Source organism: Myripristis murdjan, chromosome 16 (assembly GCF_902150065.1).
Source record: "Myripristis murdjan chromosome 16, fMyrMur1.1, whole genome shotgun sequence".
Taxonomy (NCBI): Eukaryota; Metazoa; Chordata; class Actinopteri; order Holocentriformes; family Holocentridae; genus Myripristis; species Myripristis murdjan.
In genome coordinates, this window is record NC_043995.1 from 29,630,785 (window position 1) to 29,657,034 (window position 26,250).

The 26,250-nt window shown below is 42.9% G+C and overlaps 1 protein-coding gene across 4 annotated transcripts in view; it reads right to left on the reverse strand.

The window, feature by feature from the left end:
- sema6cb (semaphorin 6Cb) overlaps window positions 1-26,250 on the reverse strand; it is a 183,779-nt gene that overhangs the window by 54,247 nt on the left and 103,282 nt on the right. For all 4 annotated transcript variants that reach the window (XM_030071594.1, XM_030071593.1, XM_030071591.1 and 1 more), the window contains 10 exons: window positions 22,942-22,998; window positions 22,409-22,510; window positions 14,840-14,930; window positions 12,668-12,790; window positions 12,156-12,244; window positions 11,681-11,898; window positions 9,739-9,870; window positions 9,341-9,496; window positions 5,120-5,296; window positions 4,431-4,568 (listed from right to left, as the gene is read on the reverse strand). In XM_030071594.1, the coding sequence (XP_029927454.1) occupies window positions 4,431-4,568; window positions 5,120-5,296; window positions 9,341-9,496; window positions 9,739-9,870; window positions 11,681-11,898; window positions 12,156-12,244; window positions 12,668-12,790; window positions 14,840-14,930; window positions 22,409-22,510; window positions 22,942-22,998 (1,283 nt within the window). The remainder of the gene's footprint in view (window positions 1-4,430; window positions 4,569-5,119; window positions 5,297-9,340; window positions 9,497-9,738; window positions 9,871-11,680; window positions 11,899-12,155; window positions 12,245-12,667; window positions 12,791-14,839; window positions 14,931-22,408; window positions 22,511-22,941; window positions 22,999-26,250) is intronic.

Consider the following 26,250-nt stretch of genomic DNA (forward strand, 5'->3'; position numbering starts at 1 on the left):
TGGGCCAAATAAAAATGGTAAAAAAAAAAAATCTAATTGATGCGAGCAGATGCACTTGTTAGCATCGCCACGGTGCACGATGCACAATTGCTGCGGGTTGAAATGAGGACCCTAAAATGTGGAAAAAGCACGTAAGTCGGCCACTGATACGTGTTTTTATCAGCCCAAACATCCTCACTTCACTGCTGCATTCTGTAATGCACTTTTAATGCTTCATATATATATAGCCTGCAGGATTTCACGTGCATCTCTAATGTAATAAGAAAATGAAGAACGTTTGTAATTCTCTCTGACACCCATGTATATTTTTTAATGACACAATGGGTTTTTTGCCAGGAATCAAGTTCCCATTGGGCACGAAACTTAATCAGGGAACAGAAGATGATAAATCTTTACTTCAAGTAAGGAAAACACTAAAACTGAAGGCAAAGTTTTCTTTTTTTTTATGCAAGAGCAGCAACATTTGACTTTATTTGTTCTTGAATGACCACTGAGCTGAGAGAGATATGAATGTAAAAACAAAACAAAAGGAAATTTCCATGTGTCCATGTGGGATGAAAATCCCCAGCGCTGCAGATCTGCCAGGTTCAGGCCCCTCCTTGCCCTGTCATCGTATTTTCATCAAAACTCCCATCTCACACAATGCCCAGCCGCTGTTCAAAACAGAGCAATTTCTGAAACCTAATATCAGCAGCGGTGCCTCGAGTGAAAAACAGAAACCCTACAACTGAGGCTACAGGGAGACAGAGAGCGAGAGAGAGGGAAAAGAACGCAGAGGTAGAGAGAAAAATGGGGTAGAAAATGGAGAGATAGATCGAAGGAGTCTCACGTGGAGGTGGACAGATGATGAGGTGGGGTGGACGAGGATGTGGTGCCTGAAACCCGACCCCCCTGGCCAGGCCTGACGAGGCTTACAGGGCCCCTAATCCCTGGATGAGCTGAGCTGTAGCACAACTCTCTAAAAGGGATCTGGGGATACAGTTGGCCCGTAAAGTAAGACGGGTCCTATCCTTTTTCGCTGAGCTCCTCCTCTTCCTCTGCTTTCCCTCTGTTCCTCCTCTCCTCCCGCTTCAGAAAAACAGCAGCCACCACCGCTGGCTCCCGGCCAATCAGCTGGTTCCAATTTGTGCGTAAATGATGCTGAGAGCTTCTCCAGGCCCTCGCAACGAGGCTTTAGCATGCTATGGGGGTATATGTGCTCCCCGGTGGAACAGAAAAGAAATCTTCTTTCTGGGTTGGGGGTGGAGGGGACTGAGAAAAAGGGGGGCGAGAGGGGAGCCGACATTCCTCCCGGCCCCAAAAATAGAAGTGAGCTGGGGAGAAAGTACATTAGCTGGGGCTAAAACACTGCCTGACAAAACAAAAGCCACTGGACAAAGAGACAGGCTGGAAGGCTCTGCTGTGCACGACTTCAAACGTCCAAACCACACGGCTTTCAACATCTCTGCAAGCTGCACCCAAGAAACACAAGTTCCACTGGACAGTGAAGTACGATAACTTTGCTTTTTTGGGGTGAAAAAAAAAAAGCCATACAAGAAAATACATACTCGTAATAACACACTTTAAGATGTGGCTTGTCTTTACTGCTGGTTAATGATCACTGGAGAGGGAAGGGTAAATAACGAGTGCACGTTGTTTTCAGTTTATGCCTTTTCTTGGTAGCAGAACTATTGGCAGTGAAAATAAATGTCTTTCAGGTTAGATCTGCGTTTGCATGCTTTATGGCTGTATTTAATTTTCCCATCATCACATGGATCATTAGCTGGTTTCATGAGAATATGAGGCTAAGGACTCTGTGCTGATGGCTGTTTTTTTTTTTGTGGCTAAAACGAATAAAAAGCAAACGACTCAAGACCAAACTGTGTCTTGTTAGTTTCTCTGCACCACCTCAACCACTAACACGGTGATTAGATTTAACTTAATATCAGATGTTTTCAAACGCTGGTAGTTCAGGACTTTTCAAATACACACACACACTCATAAACAAAATCTTACAGTGCAAACGATTTAACCAGAGTTTTTTTTTTTTTTTGCATCAATGATATCAGATTCCTCTCACCACTTTATTTTTCTCTCCACTTTATTAGCACCGCACGTGGACCTCCGGCAGGAATCAACAAGATACGCTTATTAAAATCGTGAATCTTCCCTTCGAGCAGCAGCGCTTCTTGAATGGCAGCCACACCATCCTTCCCTCTCTCTCTCTCTCTCTCTCTCTCTCTCTCTCTCTCTCAACTTTATCTTACCCCCTCTGACCTGCCAACACCACAAATAACCTCAAAATGCTTTTTGGGAAAGTGGCCTGAGCAAACTCCATGAACTGGACAGATAATAACATAACATCTGCTATTTGGTGGAGGCTTTTGCCCAAAGCCCCTTACAGTATCATGAGTGGACACATTTTTGAAATTGGTGGCTCCGGTGGAAATAGAACTTACCTAATCTGAATTACTTGGTGGTGTTAGAGACATTTTCTGCCAGCTGAGCTCCACGGTGAATGGAAACCCCCTGACCCCTGCGACGTTTCAGGGCTACAGCGCTCGAGTCAGATCTTAAGGGTCAATCCCATTTCTTATTTTCACCCCTACCCCTACCCCTCTTTTTCGAGTGCCACCTCCCCCTTGCAACAAAGTTACAAGGGGTAACTATGAAATGGGACAACCCTTCATCCCCGGAAACGTCATCATTAGTCATCAGTAACGCTGTAAACAGACGCGACGATTTTTTTTTTTTTTTTTTTTGCCGGGAAATCTCAATCTCAAAATGACGTCTTCAGCTGTGGTAATCTCTCTTGCATGGGCTGTTGGCATCTTTTTGCGGTTGTCAATAGCGAATCGGAAGAATGTAAGGAGATGTCTCCGCTGCACGTCGTGCCGCCGATAAGAACGCCCCTCAGCCGTTCTAAAATCACTGTAACCCACGGCTTCTCAGGGATTATTGCCACTGCAAAAACGCAAAATCTTACCAAGATTATTTGTCTTATTTCAAGTCAAAAATGTCTTATTTCTAGTCAAAATATCTCATTACACTTAAAATAAGACATGATCACCTCAGAAGTAAATTGTTTTTAGACAATTTTCACTCGTTTCAAGTGAAAATTTGCTTGTTTCATTGGCAAAATTTGCCAGTGGAAAAAGTGAAAATTCACTTGAAATAAGTGAAAATTAGCTAGAAACAAGCAACAAATTTTGCCAATGAAACAAGCAAATTTTCACTTGAAACAAGAGACAGTTGTCTAAAAACAAGTTACTTCTGAGGTGATCATGTCTTATTTTAAGTGTAATGAGATATTTTGACTAGTAATAAGACATTTTGACTTGAAATAAGACAAATAATCTTGGTAAGATTTTGAGTTTTTGCAGTGTAGTGGTGTAATATCAAACAAACAATCGCTGACTTTATTGATTTTTGTGTTAATTGTGTGAGAAGTGTGGGAGATTTCTCGTAGCACTCGCTTTGGAGTGTGCCTCTGAAAAAACTCTGTTTGGAGGGCTATATAGCCCTAGCACTCCACCCTCCCCCTCCGCCTCAACAAGGATTGGGACATCCCTACCCCTATGCGTGAACGCGCAAAACGGAGGGGTAGGGGCAAGTGGTAGGGTTAAGGGGTGAACTGGGATTGGCCCTAAGTCTCATCTCCGGGACTGAGATTACTTTTCTGACGTCGCCGACTTTGTCTTAATCTCGTCATGATGTGGACGTGAATTTATATTACTCTCGGACGCTGCTGGATGGTGTCCAAGATCAATATCTGTCCCTCCAACTCGTCCACATGCAGATTAGCAGATTACACCTTTGCACAGTTTACACTAAGGATGCATGGATGCCACTTTTTCAATGCTGAAAATATCAAGCACTGATCCCGTCCATTATGTTTACACTGTAGGCTTGAAGCATTCATTTGGAGTCACCGGACAAAATACTGACATACAATTTTTTTGTAAACCATTTGGGAAACAGGTGTCTGACGTCACTCAGAGGTTCTGGTGTCGGATGTTAGTCGGGTAAAATCTCACACTGCAATCCTCATTGAAGCCGGGCATAACGGCATCCCTTGATTGCACTGCTCCTCAAACTTGTACACACTGATTAGTCGAAATCCCGAGCATTAATTAGTTGGACGAAGCACAAAGCAGCTGCACTTAAGATCTGGATCTTGTTCAAAAAAAAAAAAAAAAACTCCTTAAGCTGGATTTTTCTTTTTTTTTTTTTTTACATTCGGAAAGAATTGGATGCATCGTTTTTTGCCTATTTTGGGCTTGAACTGTACTTTCTTTGCATCATTTGTCTCGACTTGGAAGTGAGTCGGACTGCAGCCCTTGTTGTTAGCGCCTTGCTCTGCCCATACAGGGGAAAACACAAAGGCGAGAGCAGGAATCGAGCCTCTAATCTTGGCATCGGTGACATTTTGCTCCACGGGGGCGACTCACTTCTTGCAGTTGCTGTAGTCGGAGCAGCGGCTGAGAGGCACGCGGATCACGCAGCTGGAGAAGGCCACGAAGAGCGCGTGATGATCCCGGTCCAGCTCGAGGCCCAGCACCCTCCTGTCCTCGCCCCGCACGTTACATCTGGGAACACAGAGTGACACCACCTGTGACGAAGGGCTATATATATATATTTTTTTTTGTCTTGTTTTTGTTTCATTTTCAAAATCAACCCCGCAGAAGGCTGGCAGAATCTGAAAACAATGAGGAAGGCCGACTGTGCTCTGCGAATCGAAGTTGCCGAGTTCATGCAGATAAGACTTTTCAAGCTGTGCAGCCAGAAAACAAAAGAAGATAGAAGAAGAAAAAAAAAAAATAACATTCCCTCTAGCTGTACAGGGTGATGCAAAGTGTGACAATAGACCAGAGAGAGAGAGAGAGAGAGAGGGTGGGCAGGACAGATCAAGGCAGAACACAGAGAAGGAGGAAGAAAAAAACAAGAGAGAAATCAAGAAAGGAAGGAAAAAAAGAATAAAGGAACAATGAAAGAGACGGAATAAAGGAACACACAGAGAGAAAGAAAGAGAGGAGTCAAAAGGGAACAGAAAAAGACGGGACAAGGAGAGCGACAGTGACAGAAAATCAGTGCTGAACAACAAAGAAATTAAACAGAGGCCCTCGACAGATTGTCTGACTTGTCAGGGTTGTAGACGTCGATGTCCTCCAGGAGCTGCGAGCTGAACGAGGCGTTGGCGCCGTGCGTGCTGGCCAGGATCTTCAGCACGCGGCCGTCCTCCGAGCCCAGGAAAACCACCGTGTGGTTCTTGTACGGCCCCGCCGACGTGTCCACCGCGATCTGGTTCAACTTGAACCTGCGGACACCGGAGAAACAAGAGGTTAACCCTTATATGGTATTCGTTTTTTTGTTACACAGGGAGTCCTGCTGGATCTGGTGGACCCATTGCAAATTGGGGCTTTTAATTCAACATAATCAAACCTTTTTTGTTAAAATACTCAGCAGATTTTTACTTCAACCCAATTGCAAGTAATATAAACAATACATATGTTTGTTGTTTGTGAAAACGGGTCCAACAGACCTGAATACCTTGTAAGGGTTAATAAGGTAATTACAGCGAAACACCATCAACAGGGACAAATAATGACATTTATCGTGAAAATGGTCCATTGTGCTAAAGAGCATTTTGGATTTCACTGCCAATTTAGCCACAGGATGAAGTGAAAACATCAAAAAAATGTGTATGAAGAACAAATTAATAGATAGTGCACTGTCTGTAAGTACACTTAGCTGACAGTCCACTTACCGGCACAGTGCGTGAATTTCGACAGTGAAGGGTGTCTCAATTGGCGCACTTCCAGTTGTGCACTCACCGGAAAGTCGGCATCAGGTGAGCCGACCGCGGCACCGGCCGCTCACCTGTCAGATCCGGCAGACCTGACCGGGTGGGCGCGGTACCGGTCGGAGCCGCGGCCGGCCCGCCTGATGCCGACCCGAGCCGCGGCCGGCTTTGGTTTTTGGTGGTAAAGTTATCCAGAAGTAGACGTGTACACATCCTATCTTCAAAATAAAAGCATCACCACTGCTTCTAAGGTATTAGAGTTTTATTTTTGTAAACAGCCGGAAGTGACTGTACTTTGCACAACCGCTAGCTTGAGAGTTATCCGAAAACGTCGAAGCGATTTTCAAAACAGACGTTATTTGGACAAACTGACCACACATTTGGAATCTACGTAGTTACTTTCTCGCCTGAAAAAAAATTAAAACTTAATAAAGTGACATATTAACAGTCGTAAAACGAAAAGTCAAGTCAGCTTTTTTAGGGAGCTCCTTCCGGTCAGTGGTGCCGTGAGGGTGAGAAGTGTCCATCGCTCCACACTCAACTTTTTGACCGTTTTGAGTGTACATCCGGGTATTTGCAGTGCACTGCATTTTATTAGTATTTTCAGTGTGAATGCACTTAATGCACTCAAAATACTGAGTGTAAGTGCAGAAGTGCGCGATTTGAGACACAGCAAGAGCAATCGATATCCATCTCTTCCTCCACCACCTTCATCCATCCATCCTCCCATCCTTTCATACACTGATCACTCCATCCACATATGCATCCACTTAATCTATCACTCCTCTCTCAGTGCAGCTCAGTGCAATCTTTCCTTTTTCATTTATTTCAGGTGAAGGTCAAATTCCATGATTTCACCGTGAATCAAATGTTAATAATAATAATAATAATAAAAATAATAGATTTTATTTGTAAAGTACTTTTCAATGCGTTGTTGAATTTCCGCAACGCATGTGACACTAAGGAGTTTTGTTTTTTTTTTTCCCTTTAGCAAAATTTTAAATCACGTTGTCGTTTATCATTCCGTCTTATTCTGCAGGAGAAGTGAACATCATGTGAACAAAAAGGAAAAATTAAAAGTCGGTGAGTTATTGTATTTTAAAAGCTTCTTTAACGGCTGACAAAGTTCCAAGATCATCTTTGGCTTCTTCCAAGATGTTGTTGTTTTTTTTTTTTTTGTTTGTTTTTTAATTGCCTGGCTTTCCCCAACTGGAATAGACTTTACAAAATTCTGTAATTTTAGAGCTTGTTCAGTCTCCCCATCCACATTTTCCTGGACAGCCGGCGTGGCGAGCGCTGCAGACTCCACTCCGCCCTTGCGTGAGGACACCAGCCGAGCGTCCCGTGCCCTCACTTGTACCGCAGCCGCTTCCAGCTGGTCCCACTGGGCCTGGCGTGTTTACCCACAAGGACTAAAACTGGCACGGCTCTGCAATGACTCGCCAGTATTGCGTGATGCGCTTCTGGTTAGATTTCATTTATCCGGCTTGTCTCTGGAGAGGCGAAGGCAGATGTGATGTTTTGGCGCCAGATGTGAGGCGGCGCCTGTTTCCCCCGTGTGGAGCCGTCCCAGAGCCTGGTTGGCTGTCAGCCTGGCTCCGCTTCAGGAGGCATGGCACAGGCTCCTGTATGGAGTGTCTGCTGGGTGTGTGTGTGTGTGTGTGTGTGTGTGTGTGAACCTGCATCTGTGATCTGAGAGTGCATGTGTGCGAACAACGTGCCTGTCTGTGGTTTGTGTGATACTGTCTGACACGCTTTGTGACACTTACCGCCGATTCAACATTCACCCCATCATCATCATCTGACAGAGCTGGATTCTCAAATGTCACACACACACACACACACACACACACACACACAAACACAGACTAGTGACTTTCTCTCTTTGATGAGGAGTCCAGACGGCCGCCTGCGGGTCGGGTCAGCTCTGGAGAAACCCCTCCCCCCGTCCCCGTGCGGCTCGTCTTTGATGTGGGCCGGGATCGACCATTGTTCACGCCGTGAATGAATCCAATGGGTTTTAATGAGGGACAAGGTTATGTGTTCCACCTGAGCTCACTCATCAATACCAATCTCGAGCCCCGGCTGTGAAAACACTGTCGGTGCATTACGCCGCCGTTGATGATAGAAAATAATACCTGCATAAGAGCCCGTAAAGAAAAAGACAAACCGCCCCGACCCTTTCTATTAAAGGCCCAATTTGTCGCCGCGGCTCGGCTGTAAGCAGCATTATGCACAAACAGCGAGGCCCCACTAATGGTTTTGTTTATGTCCGGATTCACCAAAGCATCTTGTCACGCTAAAAAAGACCGAGTGAGCGTTTGATACAGGCACCGACAACGTGGATGATGGACGAACACGAGCTCTGCATGTGTTTTGATAATGTAACAGGATTATGTCGTTTGTTTGCTGCAGCCAAACAGACGTCAGATTTCGAGTTACAATGAGGTATTTAATGTGCAAAACATCTACGTTTTTCGGTTCAAACTCTTCAATAATCGATGTGAGCGCAGCACAAAGCAAAGGCAATCGTCTCTGGATCATGTATTCACCCTGGGCCGACCTGAATGCCTGATGAAATGAGCTATATCGCACGGCTCGAAGAGAATAAAGGTTAAAAAAAACTGGCCGTTTCTGTTAGCATGGAGTCAATCGGCAATGCTGGCAAAGAGCAGCGAACAAGAAATGAAGAAGTGTGTTTCAGGAGGAGACTGAAGCCTCGGTGCAGGCGGGAGGCAGATGTTCAGGCCAGTGCTGCGCTGGTGAACATGCATGAGCACATTTTCTTTAATTAGCAATTATCATTACCATAACTTCATTGCTTTGGCACATACAAATGGACAGCCAACAGCTTTGACGAGCAAAGAATTTTGAAATTTTCATGTCCCTTTTTTTTTTTGCAGCTGTTGGATGAACAGCAGCTCCATTCTGGAAGAAAAGGATAAAAGCTTTTTTTTGGAGCCTTTGTCCTCCATGAAGCATGTGATTAAAACATTTGGACATTCAAGACAACTCACAGGATTCACAGTGGATGTCTTCTGCACTGCAAAAACGCAAAATCTTACAAAGATTATTTGTCTTATTTCAAGTCAAAATATCTCATTACACTTAAAATAAGACATGATCACCTCAGAAGTAACTTGTTTTTAGACAACTGTCTCTTGTTTCAAGTGAAAATTTGCTTGAAACAAGTGACAATTTGCTTGTTGCATTGACAAAATTTGCCAGTGGAAAAAGTGAAAATTCACTTGAAATAAGTGAAAATTAGCTAGAAACAAGAAAAAAAATTTGCCAATGAAACAAGCAAATTTTCACTTCTTTCAAGCAAATTTTCACTTGAAACAAGACATAATTGTCTAAAAACAAGTTACTTCTGAGCTGATCATGTCTTATTTTAAGTGTAATGAGATATTTTGACTAAGAATAAGACATTCTGGACTTGAAATAAGACAAATAATCTTGGTAAGATTTTGAGTTTTTGCAGTGTGGGTGAATGTATTTAGCTAAATCAAGTCTGGACGGGTGAAATACACACTCTGTCCTTTCGTGTTTGGGTACCTGCTGGTGGTGCGGGTGAAGTAGGGTCTGTCGTTCACCGAGGGCACCGACTCGTCCATGAGCGGGTAGGACTTGATGAAGGTCAGGGTGTCGTCGGGGAACGTGGTGGACGACTTGTAGGCGGCGGCGGATCCGTCTCCGGCGCAGCAGCCCGGCCTGCGGAGCAACAGCACAGAAAACCATGAGGAGGGATTCCCGCTCGGAGCACAGATGTAAAAAAACGACTCGCAGCTGTTTGGATTTTGCAGGGAAAAAAAAAAAAAAAACGGGGTAAAAACAGGTGTCTCGTGTGACTTCTTTGTTCGGAGACGCACGAGCGGAACAATAAAAAGGCGGCAGCTGCATTGTGAGCGGCGGATAAACATGTTCTCGCAAACTGACAAAGACACGGCGCTCACCTCGGCTTCGGGACCTGCTCCTCCGGCACGGGCGTCCACGCCGACTCGCTGTTCCTCTGCTCTTTGAATTTGCCGTTGAAGGCCTTTTCAATGTCGTCCATGTAGAAGGCGCACACGGCCGAGCCGGTGATGCTGTGGAAGAGGCCACAAAGGAAGACGAGGTTACAAAGAACGACAGAAAAGTCTGGAACACAGCGCCTTGACGAACCCAGACAAGACCTCTATCCTTTCAAAAAGAAGAACTCAGCATGTACCGATATGATGCCACGTGTATATGAAAATATACATCCTGCTTTAACAACGTCTTGTTATGACACGTCAATTTTGCAGGAGGAAGAGCGGAGCCAGGAGGTCATTGTTCATATCAGACAAAGACACAAAGGTATTTTTTTTTTTTTTATTTTGTCACTCAGGGGCCAGATTCTCCAAAAAGTTCTTACTGATAATCTTAAGACGTTTCGTAAGAGGAAAAAATGAGAAGTTCATAAGAATGTTCTCAAGTGCTATTCCCCATTATTTTCTTAAGAACTACACATTATCTTAAGAACTTCTTAATTTTTTCCACTTACAAACTTCTCAACTATCTATCTTTATGTAAACAAACAGCCTCTAGCTGCAGCCCACAGCAGTTCCATCTAAAATACAACAAAACAATATCTATTATAGTCTCAACTTTGATTTGATGTTATAAAAGTGTTTTCTCAAAAATCGAGATACATACTTTGTATTGGACAGCGACGATATTACTAACCTATTAGTTAATGGAATCTAAATATAATTGACACATGAATGGTGACTGGTGGCTAAACAAAATGTCCTCATATAGACTCAGAAACAATATATGTGCCTATATGTGTCTAAATACTGGCTTAGATATTAGGCTGAATTACAGTTTAGATAACGATTATCACTATGTTAACATATACAATGTAAAATTATTGAGGTATTAGCCTACTACATTAATCTATGTTATATAATGAAATTTGGCTCTAAATTAATCAAAGATGTTTGAAAAATAGCTCACCTTCACACAGCATGTGGTTACTTAAGACGACCTTTACCTGTCTTAAAGTTACGATACTATTTAAGAAAAATAGTAAGATAATTTCTTTCAAGAATCCCATTTATTCTTAAGAAAAATCTTAAGAATAAAGTTGAGAACATTCTTAAGATCTTTTGTTTGGATTCTTAAGATATTTTGTTTGTGAATTCAAAAATATCTTAAGATTCTTCTTAAACCCAAACTTAAGAAAAAAAGTGGAACTTAAGAAGAAATTTAATCTTAAGAACCTTTGGAGAATCCGGCCCCTGTCCCTGTGAAACTGTGACTGAGCATGTCTGCTCTACAATTCTTGACACCATCTCAAATAAAGTATATGTTCATAACTTTTTAAAAGACTTTTTCATGACTTTCAATTTCCATGACCAAAGAAAAACAATTGTTTTACAGCTTGCAATAAAAAGGTGTGTTTTGACAGTATATGTGCTGTCAAAGCTGGTCTATATTAGCACTACTGTATATGAGCCTGTCAGATAAGTTATTAGATACGTTTTTTTTTTTTTTTTTCATTTTTCAATTCCACACAAAGCTGCAGCAATACATTTTGCAATTGGTTTGTCATTTTTTGACAAACCGACAGTATTTACTTGCAGCTATTTTCAACTTTCTTCCTCAGAGTGAGAAAAAATAAAAAAAGTGACGCATGAACGCACACAACAGAAATCCTTGAGGGCCACTGTAGCGCTTCGAGCCTGCAGTATTTCATTTAATTGGTCAGTCTGTCTTTACAGAGTCGACGCTCCTTTAGTCACACTTCCAGGACTTTTCCAAAACTTTAATACAATTTTACTTTTACCATACCTTTCCCAATGGCATTGACATTTTATTTTCACTTTTTTTCTGTTGTTTCTGAGCTGTGGCATGGCAAAAAAGCTATTAGACCTGTTAGCCTGCGTGGTGAAGACGCCGAGCACGGCCGGCCGGTGGTTGATCTGCAGCACGTTGGTGAGCGACTGCAGGACGTCGAAGTAGAAGAAGGAGTCGCCGGGCACGGAGCAGTTCAGCCTCGCTTTGAGGAACGACGTCCAGTAGCGCTCCAGCACCCGCGGGGAACCTCCGTTGTCGTTCTTGCAAACACGTGCGACTCTGGAGAAAACCACCTGAAGCGACGGGGGAGGGGTGAGGGGCATGACTCGGAGATAACAATGCAATCTTTTGTCTGACTCATTAATCATGCATGCTAATGACTCTGCACTCATGCAGGACCCACGTGCAGCTCTCGACAGCACTTTAAAGTCTTGTAGGCATGTGTTGTGCATGACAAGTAATCCTGTTTGGTTCCATTGGTGTGCAGGAAGAGGAGCTGGCGTCACATGCCACCAGTCTCTGTGTGTGTGTATCCACTGTGGTCCCTTACCTTGCCAAGTGTGGTGTACTCCACTGCTATCTCGCTGAAGAAGAAGTACACGTAGTTCCCATACTCAATGGCATGGAGGAAATGGGGCTCTGAGGGAGGAGAAATGTGTAACACTTACACAGCGGCAGCGCTGGTTTGTATTCAACGTGGCAACACATTCTGGAGAGGCGAGGAGTCGAGCGAGTAACACAAATGTTTGTTTTGGAAGAGGCGAAATGCTGGAATGGCGTGTTCTCATATGGCAAATTTGAATATTAGGATACAAAAATAACAGAACACATCACTGTGATAATAATTATGGAGGAAACAGAGCCGGCGCTGATAAAGTCACACTGATAAAGGCGTCAGGAGTCAAGAGAGGTGTATTTAGGGATGTTTATACAGCGACGCCGTCTGACAGAAAAGAGGTCAGTCCAATATTTCCACATCCCAACACCTACCATGTCACAGTGCTGCAGCTTTACGCCATTAAAATGAGTCAAATCTTCCATGTTAAGATGCTGGAGCCTCACCTCGCAGCCACTTGGAGTCGTACTTGACTGTGCGCAGGACGGGGCTGCTCTCTCCCAGACTACGATAAATCACCGCGTCGCTCGCCAAGAAGTCGGTCATGGTGGCTGAGTAGAAATCTCCGCCTGAGAAAGAGAAAAAAAAAAAAAAAAAAAAACGAAACAAATGAGGGATTCATTGAAGCACATTTTCAGGGATCGCATTTCCAAAGAATAGCCCATTTTTCTCAAGTGTCTATTTTGGTCACAGGTGACTTTTATCGCCCTTTTAAGAGCGGCACAGGAGAACAGATGTAGATGAACACGTCTCTTTTAATAACGCCTCGTGTGAACTTTGCGTAAATGTCACCGGAAAATTGGCAGGATTGAGTGCGGATCCTGCTCTGGGGCTGTCGACCCCGCCCCCCCCCCCCCCCCCCCGAGGCGCTGACAGTATATCAGCTTCCTCAAATGTAATCGCAAATCATGATCAAACCGGGGACACCTCGGGGGGGTTGAGCCACGGACACTAAAATACTCTTATCTGGAGTGACTTGCAGAAAGTGAGCATGTAGGGGTCAGCAGCTTCGCTTAAGAGGCTCCATTATGGGAATAAAACCTGTCCTTGATTTATTATTATTATTATTATTACACTGTTTATTCTGTTTTATCTATTTATTCTCTCTTGCACTCATTATTATTTAGCTCTTGTTTTTTTACACACTAGCTCTATAGATTAAATTTTAATTATTTAAACTGACCCACAATTCCATCTCTGTTGTAATCCGGACGCCAAGCAACGACATTTCATTGCAAAAAACTCACTGCTGTGTTTTTTTGTGCAATGACAATAAAGAAAGTCGAAGTCTATATCAGAATACAGAAAAATAAATTGATTATACATGTACAATCAAAGGTGTATAATGCAGAAATTGTTAAAACTTGGTTTAATTTCACCAGGTAAATGTAGGATTACTGCAATTTTCATATCTATGCTCAGCTATCCTTTCTGGTTTTTTTCCAGTAAATAACTGTAATTGGTCCTGACTGGTTGTCCCTACAAAGTGATTAGTAAACATCACCCAATCATGCAAGCTGGAAGCATTTGAATGGACGAATCCTGTGGGAAACATCCACTCAACAGGTTTGCCTCATTTGAATATGAGGAGCTGGAAGCGTCAGCCAATCAAAGCCCAGGACTGTCGCCGCTCTCACTGCAAAAACTCAAAATCTTACCAAGATTATTTGTCTTATTTCAAGTCAAAAATGTCTTATTACTAGTCAAAATATCTCATTACACTTAAAATAAGACATGATCACCTCAGAAGTAACTTGTTTTTAGACAATTGTCTCTTGTTTCAAGTGGAAATTTGCTTGTTTCATTGGCAAAATTTGTTTCTCGTTTCTAGCTAATTTTCACTTATTTCAAGTGAATTTTCACTTGCAGGAAAGCAGATGTGAGATGAAATCTCCTGAAGTGGTGAACGAACACAATTACAGTTTCAGTTTTTTGTATCAACAACAAAATGTTTTGAGTGGCTCTGATGTCATTTCAGCTGAAATCACAGAGATGATGAGACCCAAATCTCCAGCTTGTAATTCAGAGTTGGATTAGTGTTCTTTTTTTTTTTTTCGGTTAGTTCCTGAATCCCAGTTCCGGGCGTCGGGTTCTGCCACTTGGTTGTTGGTTTCGTGGTTTCATACTAACTCTCCTTATCTATGCAATCATGTATATACTTCAATTCCATCTGTATATTTCATTTCATATTCATTCATGTATATTTTTAGTTTTTAGTCTTTATAGTCTTTATTGTATATATTTAGCCTTTATTCTATTTTATTTAACTTTATTATATGTTTCTACTGTTGCTGCCGGAACACCAGAATTTCCGTGGTTGGGATCAATAAAGTCTATCTATCTATCTATCTATCTATCTATCTATCTATCTATCTATCTCAGAACTGAAAAGAACACATTAAAATTCATTCAATAAATACTCACTTAATTTGCAAAGAAATTTAGAGCCAGAGAAAATTTAAAGACAAACTGCTGGGAGCTGAATAACACAGGACCTCGTTCGGACACTTGGACACCACGTAGAGCCGCCGACTGACACACATCAGCAGGTGTGTGGCGGCTGCACCTGTGCCCTTTCCGTTACAGGACGACCACGAGGGCCGCGCCGCCTCACTCACCGGCAAAGAGGCCGACGTTGGACTGGCGAGACTCGAACGGGCAGCGAGCCTGTCCCACCACCTCCTCCCCGTCCTGCTCCAGCGTGGACATCTAGGTCAGAGAGGACACGGCAACAACAACAGAGCGCTTTAGAAGTCTATATATGGCGACTGTAACGCTAACTCAATAGACAAAAACAGCCCATAAAGGACAAGAGAGTCCATTGTAAACACAAAATGACGTCGTTACTGTTTACATGTGTAAACCCTCGAGGTTGTTATTGTTCGGACTGCGAAATCAATTCCCCTCAAAGCCTCAAAAGTCTTTTATGTCGAAGGAATTATGGGTGACTACGGGGGACGTGGACCGAATCAGCCCCTCATAATGAATGGAGACACATGCATCATAAAGATTAGTTTTATTTGATGTGTTGTGTGTGTGTGTGAGCCGCGGCTGTAAAACAAAGACGTGTGTGTGGAGTCTGAAGTCACGCTGTCACGGGCAGAGGACGCACTCTCTGCCCGCCACACACATTTAGCTGCTATTTTCTGTCCTGCTGTTAACAAGGCTGTAAACCTCGGCTATGACAATAAGTGAAAACCCACTGGTGTGTGTGTGTGTGTGTGTGTGTGTGTGTGTGTTGGGTGGGTGTCAGGAATACGGGCATGCCTGTGCGTGCATGTGTGTGTGTGTGATGCGTATTTGTCAGTGGAGTCGAGGTTAGATGGGAAGTCATGCGGGGCGGCTTCAACACCCTCTGTGGCAACAAGGTGACACACACACACACTCACACTCACACACACACACACACTCGTTAGCAGACCATTAACACGTGGGTTGGTTTGTGATGCTGTGTCACCGCTCTCTGCTGGCACACCGGTGTGTGTGTGTGTGTGTGTGTAATTGCTGCTCTATTGTTACCCGGTGAAAGTGCTGAACACTCCCTGCACAGCCTGATGACACACACACACACACACACACACACACACAGCACATTTTATCCTCAAATGTCACATAAACAGAATGTAAATTGCGAACGTGAAGAATGTGGTGATACTGAATGGAAATTTTCTGATACCTCTGGCATGCGTGTGTGTGTGTGTGTGTGTGTGTTCGCAGACATCCACCCAGGATCAGCCAATCGGAGCGCATGACCTTGTGCAGACTTATGGCATGTTCACATATGGGCGTCAATTTCCACGCTTCCCACTGCGTGCGCCGCATGCTGCCAGGCATTGTTAAGCCTCTTTCCGGCACGTCGGCGTCGCCACATTTGCATAAAGTTCACTCGCCGCTTGTTAACATCGTGGAGAAAGATGTAAACGAGGCGCCGCGGATTGAAAATGTTGCAGGATTTGGGAACAACGTGGCTCGTTTCTCACCTACGACGTGTGCAGAAAGGGACTGCGATGGATCGTTTTGGGGGAAAATTGACATTTCGTGCTGAACAGCTGGAAGGCAAAACATGAGGACAGTCTGGTGATCGGCATCCAATCAGACGCACGGACGGTCTTTGTCAGAGTTTGAACTTTCTTTCACGAGGATGCCGAGCCACCAAACGTTGGACGCGGTCAGATGACGCCCGTATCTGAACGTACTCCTCCACACAAAGTTGAGAGTTTACGTGCAACGGATGCTGTTTTCATTGAAGTACAGAATGCACTTTTGTTTAGGCGTTTTTTCACAGGACCAAGTCTGCCAAGCAAGGAAGGGATAACAACATGAGAGAGCTGAGACCAGAGCCTGTGTGTGTGTGTTTGTGTGTGTGTGTGTGTGTGTGTTCCGCCAAAAACCACACAGTGAAGTGTTAGGAGTGAATTATTTCATCCATGTGCATCCCAGCAGGGCTTCAGTATAGAAATCAGACACACAGCAAGTAGCAGTAAAAGAGGAAATGACCAGAAGACAAATAACCAGTGTTGGGACCAGTTACTCACAAAACTAATAAGTTACAATTACTAATTACTTCTGTAAAAAAAGTCATTTTGATTACTACTCAATTACTGCTGCAGAAGAGAAAGTAATTTTTATGATTACTTTTTTCTTTTCTTAAATCCTCTTATTAATGCACATATTTTTGCGTTGCTGTTGCAGTGTGGACATTGCTGTCAAATTTCATCTATCATTGTCAGTGTTGGGCACGTTACTTTGAAAAAGTAATACATTACAGTTTAAAGTAGTGATGCCAGTTAGTCAGGATGGGGAATTGAACCCGTGGTCTTCTGTACGACAGGCGGCAAAACTATCCGCTCTGCCGTCGGAGAACACAGATGACTCTTGTAATTTGTGCTCAGTCATTCCTCATGCATGTTGATAAGTTACGAAAAACTGCAAAGTCCGACCAGTTTGAAAATTGACACACCGCTTTTTCTCCACAAGACGCACATTTTTCGAACAGGATCGTAAAATAATAATAATAAGTATTAGTAGTAAGTAACGGCAAGTAACGGCGCATTTTATTGTCAGTAACGGTAACGGCGTTACAACGGGGGAAACAGTCATTTCTTTGATTACTCGTTACTGATAAAAGTAACGCCGTTAGTAACGCCGTTACTACCATCACTGCAAATAATACTAATAAAATGCTTGATTACCATCCCAGCTGTGCATTGGCACACCAAAGGTTAACTTTAGTTTTGCATTTTTGTTAGTTTGTCAAGATATCAGGCAACTTGACTTTCAGATAGCTCATTGTTTTTAGGTAATAGTAATTCTGCAGCCTGCCTGCACTGTGCAAGCAGCTGGACGGCCTGCATGTTATTTCAGAGGCCTGGTTTACAGCCAGCCTGTTAGAAAATTACCAAAAAATAAGGCACAGCAATGTGATCCAAGGCCCTGATGCACAGTATCATGAAATATTGATTTGCGATGATGAAGTAATTTACAAGCTTCTGCCTAAAAAAAAAAAAAAAAAACAATACAAACAACATAAAAAATTCAGCAGGACTGCAGCCACGGCAACAAAAAACAAAACAAACAAACAACAAAAACCCTGGTAAGATTGCCTGTCAGCCTTTTACCAGCAATCAGAAGTTTCACTCTTTCTGAGTAAATTAAAATATTGGAAAAAAAAAAAAAAAAAATGCTCTCACAGTTTGAGCAGCGGCGTCTTTTCGGCTCCAGGTATCATCAGTTAATTTGATAAGAAATCGACAAAATCGAGCGTGCTTCCTGTCAGCGGAGTGATACGGTGCGGTGTGAAATAGCGGACCTCGGCGTTCCTATTGAATCAGAAGTCAGTATTCAAAGGCGTGTAATAACCACAGGACGGACAGATTTGACGCTTCAAGGCTCCGGTATCGCCGCGCACGTCAAACACAGCCTCTGTGCGGTGTGTGCAGCCCAGCCGGCTCCACACACCGGTCAGCGAGGCTGCATGTTCATGGCTGAGCATCTATTCATCCTTTTAACAAGCCCTCCGCACACACCACATACATGCACACACACACACACACACACGCACACACAAGCCCAATCCAACCCCCCCTTGTCCTCGGTGGGATTTCAGTGCCGTCTCAGAGACAGATTCCATCATGTGATTTACACTTCCTCCTGCTTCCCCAGCTGTCCGAATAGTCATCACTTGTACTTTTTTTTTTTTTTTTTCCAGCCCAGGGGTGGACAATGGGAGGGCTGGGTTGGGTGGGGGGGGTGTGGGGGGGGGCGGGGGGGGGGGGGGGGGGGGGGGGGGGGGGGGTGAGAATGTGCGGATGTGTCATGGCTGAAGTGTAAATCAGCTCCTCTCCACCACAGGGAGCCTGTGGCAGACATGTTCAGCGGGCCTCCGTGGACTTGTGGGTAAAACAGCACGTTGGGCTTTTTTCTCCTGGGTCCTCACTTATGGAAAAATCTGTAATACTGTGGGATAAACACGGCGAAAATACAATGACGTTTCAGGCGGTGGGGAAGGTTTTATTGCTTGTAACACTTTCCATCGGCTGCCTCCGGGGTTTGCAAACTTTTTTCATGTCAAGGACAAAAACGAAGACTCTCGCTTGTTTAGATTCAGCCTGAAAAGAGACAAGAGCTTTATATTATCACCGGGTGGGTTTAAAGAGACGTACACAACGATCCGTACTGTGGGTGGGTTGATAATGAGCCAACATCGTTTTGCTGTGTTTCTCTCTGATTAGACATCTTCCTTTAACTTTATATCGCGTTGCATTTACTGTGCTCAATCGGAGGTGTTTTTGCTGCTACTCATTAAATAAGCACAGCTGGGGTTCTTTAAGCTCTACTGCTACTTGTTTTTTAGGCTGTCTTTTTAACCATACAAATATTAAACTAAATTACATTTTTTTTTTTTTTTTTTTGAGACCCCTTGGAAGCCCATCACCGTGGCTCAGCCAAGAATATGACGACGGTCTCAGGTGAAAGAAAAGACTTGCAACTATTCAGGCTGAGAGTCACGGGACCCAGAAGTCTGACTCGACATGGATGTTCCTATCGCTACAATCGGTGAGAAAAACATCAGATCTGTGCCACGTTAGGTGAGGTGAGGTTTGTTTAACTGTATCATATCGCTTTTAATGTGCTGAATCAGAGGTGCTTTGTAATTAGACATTATTCAGGCAGATTATGTAAATACAGTGGTGGAAAAAAGTTTTCGGACACCGCATGCATTTGTGAAATATTGCATTAACAAATCACTCTTAGGTCTTCAAGTGCAATTTCTTTTAGTACAGTCACAGCCAAAATACTAAACAAATCCTAAAAAAGCCATTAAAAACTTCAAATTGATTGGTTCCATAAAAATACATAAGACATTTTGAGTATTGGGTCATTTTGGTACCAGTGATGAACGTCGTTCTTTTTATTAAAAGACACAATTTTTGTTGCCAAGCTCCGTGTCTATATAAAGCAGCACATCTGAAAGTTCTTCAGACACAAAAATGGCTAAAACGCAGGAAACACGCCTGAAGATAAAGATTACACTGTCAACAATCTAGTTTGGTTAGTTTTTCTTGTAAACAATAAAACAAAAAATATATAATTTGTATTTGTTTGTATCTGTCTAATGCAGCCACACCTTTTGAAACACAAAAAAGATTTTTCCACAAATATTTCATGATAATATTTGAGATTGTGTAAAATTTTAAGGGTGTCCGAAAACTTTTTTCCACCACTGTAAGCACGGCTGGGTTTCTTTATGCTCCACTGCTACCTGTTTTTTTTTTTTGTTTGTTTTGTTTTTTTAACCACACCAATACTAAGCTGAATAAAAGTGACATTTTTTTTTCTGGGTGCCACTTGGAAACTCCACATCAGTCCTCGCTGATGATCCTTTGGCCCGTCAGTATCGGCCTCTGGGTGAACACGCGGGGAAATACCCCGGAAAAAGCCCATTAAAGTGTGAAGTCTTGGAGATATTCCGCCTTTGGCCTATTTAGACTCCGTTCTCCCCCGCACTGTTAAGATTTATATGCTGCACAACTTATATACACCCCTCCTCCACTAATGGCCTGCTGTGAATCATGGTCCAAAACCGTGATGTCACCTCTGAGGCTCAAAAAAAAAAAAAAAAAAAAAAAAAAAAAAAAACGTTAGGCCTGGCTTTTGTTCAGCAGACTTCAGCCTGCTGGAGCCTCACCTTTGCATTGTCCTGACTCAAACAAACGCTATCTGTGGGGTTTTTTTTTTTTTTTTTTTTTCTAGCGCATGTTTTCACTTAGCTGACGACGCTTTCTGGCATCTCTCTCTCTCTCTCTCTCTCTGCGGTTATTAATCACCCGAGCGGTGGGATAACGGTGGATATGAGGTGCCGTGAGCTGCACAGAGCCCAGTTTCCTGGCGTTGGCCGGTCACTTGACTCTCCTCCACGCCACCTCCTCCCTCCCTCCCTCCCTTCCCTGGTGCGTCTACTCACTTGGCTTCACTAGTCTCAGACATGTGAAAGACGCTGTTGTTTTATTGCCATTATCAGCATATCTCGCGTCGCATCAACAGATTGCTCTGTCTGTCTTGTTGAGCCAACATATTATTCCACCGGCATCAAGCGCTCGATGCTGCCCGGCCATGTGAGACGCTAAATAAGGCCTCGTCCACACCGCGCTTACAAACTGCGGCTCGTATCTGATTTTCTTTTATCTGCTCCAGGCGGCAACTCGTATCTTTCTTTCTTCCTTCCTGTATTATTAGCTCAGTAATAATGAAGGATCATAAGGATAATAATAAAACAATTACGCAGGGGATTTTAAAGTCAAGTAAGTAAAGTAAACTGAGTATTAAAGTCTTAAAGTAGCCTCCTGGAAAAACAAGCGGCTACAAAAACATCCTGATTGAGCACAACCAAAAAAAGAAGAAGTTATTAGATATGAAAAAAAAAAAAAAAAAAAAAAATCAGATGTACTGTACTGGGCTTTGAAATCTGTGTATCAAGTCTAACAGTTCCTGAATCCCAGTACCAGGCATCGGGTTCTGTCACTTGGTCCACTTTCTATTCATATACACTGTTTATATTATATATATACTGTTTATATTTATATAGGCTGTTTATATTTATTCATATAAACTGCTTATAGTGATACATACTGTTTATACTTATACATAGTGTTTATATTCATATATACTGTTTATACTTATATATCTTCTTTTTTATATTTACACTTCTTTTTTAACCTTGCTTTATTTATTTATTTAGGCTTATACCGGGACCTGAGTCCTAATTTCGCACCACTAACATGTAAATGTGAGCTGGTATGACAATAAAGTTCCTTGAATCCTTGAAATCAAACTCTGAGCTGTATCTGAGTGATTTTCCAAGTAAAACTTGATGAAATGCTCTGGTGGTGTAGTTATGTGTGATAATTTGATAGAAACACATGACTAAATCTTGCTGGAGGATTTTATTTAAATTTAACTACAAAGTGACGGATGACTGCTGAGAATTTGATATCTGATACCGAACAAACAAACAAACAACAAAAAAAAAACAATCCAATGACTAACAACGACAAACGAGGTCACAGAGGTTTTTGTACCGACGCTTTTCTTGCTTTTTGTACCGACACGGCTCAGTTTTGTCTCCAAGCCTGGACAGAAGCGAGGTTTCTCCTAACACCAAATCACGTCGGTGTCTTTCCATCCAAGTCTTCCAAGTGTTTCCATCATCGCGTCGGCTCGTCGGCTCAGCCAAGCCGCCGGGCGGGCCAAGATTACGACAACTGTCTCAGGTGAAAGAAAAGACCCGCCGCCGCTGAGGCTGCGAGTCCCGGGATCCAAAAATATGACTCTGCACAGCTTGTTCCTATTGAACCGATGAGAAAAAGCATCAGGTCGGCGCCACGTGCGGCGCGGCGAGGCGCTTTCAGCTGCAGAGTGAGCACGGCCTGAGCGTCTGCGGTGTGTTTATTTGACATAATAATCCTGATAACGGCACATAAATTCAGTTTAGTAATAACGTGGAACCGCTTTTGCCAGTTTTTCATTTTGATTTACAACTCGGGTAATGGGATACAACCGAACAGCACACAAGGTCACCGTCCAACATTTCTGATAATGGCCGTAATGTGATCTCTTATCTGTAATTGAGGTTTTTTAACGATCCCGGCCAGGAGGCGGCGTGCAGTAATAACGCACGAATGTCTTACCTTGTAGTTACGACAGGTGGGGTTGAAGGCGTTGGTGCCGCAGGCGAAGAGCGTCTCATCGTTGCGTGGCACCAGCACTTTAATGTAGTTGTAACATTCGTCCTGCCAGAGGGCAACATCCTCATGTTATTGTACATCGGGGACTCAATCCATGTCTGCCGCTAACGTTGCAATAACAGAATCAAAGCAGGACTTACAAAGCATGCAGTCACACACACAACCTTTTTTTTTTTTTTTTTTTTTTGTGTGTTTTATAGTCGTTGCCATAATCCCCACGCTGATCCTTGTGGTTTCACTATGGCTCTGGGGAGGCTGATGCTATGCTACAATCCCCAGTCTGTGTCTCCTGACGGCTGCGGCAATGATTCCCCTGACCTACCTGCACACCTTGCCGAATTACAAAACTCCACCGCGTGAGGAAGACGAGGACGGAGGGGTGAAGGGAGGCGGGGGAACGAGCCGGAGTGAGAAATAGAAACAGCAACAGAGGAAAAGAGGGAGAGAGATGTATGTGTCGGGAAGATAATACTCACGCTGTTTTTCCCTCTCACTGTGCACTTCTCCACATCCTTCGTCTTCCAAGTCAGTTTCTGAAAAATGAACCGACAGCCAACTGTCAGCTCAAAGACAAGCTGTTTTTCACCATCCCAGCTTTTGTTGCTCCCAATCGTTCAAGTGCTATTATGAGACAGCTGCGATAAAAATCTCATTAACTTCAATAAACTGTCGGCAGAAAAAAACAAACAAACTAAGAAAACAAAAATCTATGCAGGGGCTACGCAGGCCTGAGCCGGCCTACACAGCCCCGTCAAACATTATGGTTCCTATACATTAAAATAATAATAATAATAATAATTAATTAATCTTCAAGAACAGTCTCTACGTGCATTTCTCACAAAACAATCTCAACCAATAAAATTTAAAGTGATTACACAGAAATTGACGAGGTTAAAGAATTCAAATTTCTAAATACCATCTTGGATAGTGAATATATTAAACACATCAAAGAAAGTAAACAAAAAACAAATTGTTTTCCACACGATATTCCTAAACATTCAGCACAATTATACATGCATGCAATGATTTTGTTTTTTCGCCATGTATTTTTGCTGCATCACAGTGTGGAGTCAAGCCTCTGATGCAACTATTGAACCAGTTGCATATTTGTATAATCAAGCCTTAAAAATAATTCATTAAAAAAAAAAAACACACACACACCAACTGTGAGATGGTACCGTAGTTGTGTACTAAAACACAACAATTCACTGAGTTTTGAAAGCTTCATACAATTTTAATATATGAACCTTGTTGTTAAATGCTTAAACGGTCAGATATATTAAGTAAATTAATCGGTAGGCGGAATAGTAATAGGATCACAGGAGCTCACAAAAAGTGGTCAGACGGCGCAGGACTTCTTTTGGACAATAAAAGGTAACAGAAATTAAAAATTAAATTAATTGAAGATGTGAAAGACTTTGATAGGTTTTTCTAAATTGTATACAAAAGGGATGTTTCCTTTGTCTTAAAAGGTTATGAATGTATGCATGCACTTACTGTCTAAGTACTTTGCTAGGCTGTGTGATATTGAGATGCATTTTTCTATATGATGCCTTTTTAGAGTTTCTTCTTACTATAATGTTCATTCATATGTTCTTTCACTCATTCCTAAAAAGCCAAACTAGGGACAGGAGTTGGAAACTTGCACTAACTATAATCTCTATATGCAGAACATCAGCTTTGTGTGTGTGTGTGTGTGTGTGTGTGTACACCAGCAAAAGCTAGCTATGTAAATTGGCACGGTCCCTATTCAAACAGATAAATACATGAATGAACTGGATCAGCAAGTGCACGCACGGGAACCAAAGGACTATAAAGGATAACCGCCTTACGTCAGAGTCTAAAAAGAGGAACAGCAAATTAGCTCCTATTAACCTATCAGCCCAAACCCATGACCTCATCCTCCAGTCACACATGTGCACACACACACACACACACTCACACACTCACACTTCATTGTAGCAGGGCTAGTCGCCTCGGCGTGCCTCCGCTGGTGGGTCTGATAGAAATAGATCCATCAACTTGTTAACAAGGTCGGCCGGTTGAAGGTTTAATGCAGCGGCCCGCGGCCCCTGTCCGCTGCCAACTCTACGGGGTAATTTACTCACCTGACTTCCCTCTGAGCTTATCAATACCGCCGACGATGATGGGAATGTGTTTGCACGGTCCCATTTTAGGCATTCACCTGACACTTTTAGCCCCAGCATCTTGCACTATGTGACCAGAGAGCGGATCGGTGTCTCAATCAGGACCTGGGATCACCTCTTAACACTGGGCAGGGCTGTGCTACATCGGTCTGGTCTGGCCTTAAAGGACCACACCAGTGATTCTGCATGTTTAGTGTAATATCTACAAAATATGTATGCCTCATGTTAAACCAAGCAGCTGTTTTTTAGAACTGCAATATCATTTGTCCTACCTTTTGTCCGGTCATTGAAAGTTAATTTTCATATCATAATGAATGAATGAACTGAAAACAGAGACTTTAAACTTTCTCAATCACTGTGATAAAGTCGTCCACATTAGTTTCCCTGAAAGCTGCAGCACTGTTGTGGTTGATGGCTTTTTGAAACTGGGCGGAGTGAAATAATCCACGCTGCCAGGGAAAACAGTCCCCGGAGAAACATTTGCTTTACATAGTCAATCAATTCTGTTGTCAAGAGTTTGTTAGCTGCAGAACATTATAAAGTTGGACTTTCGACGAAAAATTCATACCGTATTTCCCCAATTAATCCCCGGGCGTTTAATACGCAAAATCAACTTGGACCCCAGGCGTTTAAAAGAACCAGGCGGCTATTCGCTGCAGGCCTTTATTTATTTTTGCACAGAACTGCACCAGGCCAGTATCGTGATGACAGTTACTGTCCAACATATTTACAGTCGGTCGATTTAAGATTACGGTACACCCTTTTTTTGTAACGTTGACTAGCGCTCTTATTTTGACAGAAAACGGAAGTGCTGTACAGTTATTGTGCGGCTAACTGTTTACTTCTGCAAAAATAAGGTGAATAGCCTTATTTTGGGTTACCTCAATATAATGCAAATAATCACCCCGGCGGTTATTCGGGTGGGCGTTTAATACGCAAAATGGGTGCAGACCCCAGGCGTTTATAAGAACCAGGCGGCTATTTGCGGCCGGGCGATTAATTGGTGAAATACGGTAGTTAAAAAATGAGGGATTTCAATGATATGTTTAGTACCCCCCGCCTGATTTGCAAAATGGTCTGCTGCAATGCAAAACGTGGGTAAACTGTCATAACCTGGTCAAACAGTCAACATCACTGGTATGGTCCTTTCAGGGAGACGTTCCTGATGTTGTGGACTGCCGCAGTCTCATGTCATTTGGACTTGTCTTAGTCTCAGTGAGTGTTGAAGGTGGATTTTTTCTCACCAATCTAAACATTTTCACAGATTCCTTTGTCTGTATGTCGCCCATTTTTATTTATTTCCTCCGCAGCCCTGCAAACACTTTGAACAAAACCCTTTATGCACTAATAAGCCTGTGCCTTAATGCCTTGGATGTTGACAGGTGTAGTGCATAGCTCCTGAAGATACAAGAAGATTTTCATTTCTGTTATCATAACTTTAACATTTGGAAGGACGCCGTTTATTGCAGTCTTCATCTTATAAACCGGACGGGATTTGCCTTTATCTCAGTCTTGTCTTGGTGTCAACCCTCTTCAGAGTCCTCAGGGCCACAAGTAGTATGTTTTTTTTTTTCTTTTGTCAGGTTGGCTTCATTCTGTCTATCTTTTCAGGACACACTGAGACCTTGTACACCAAGT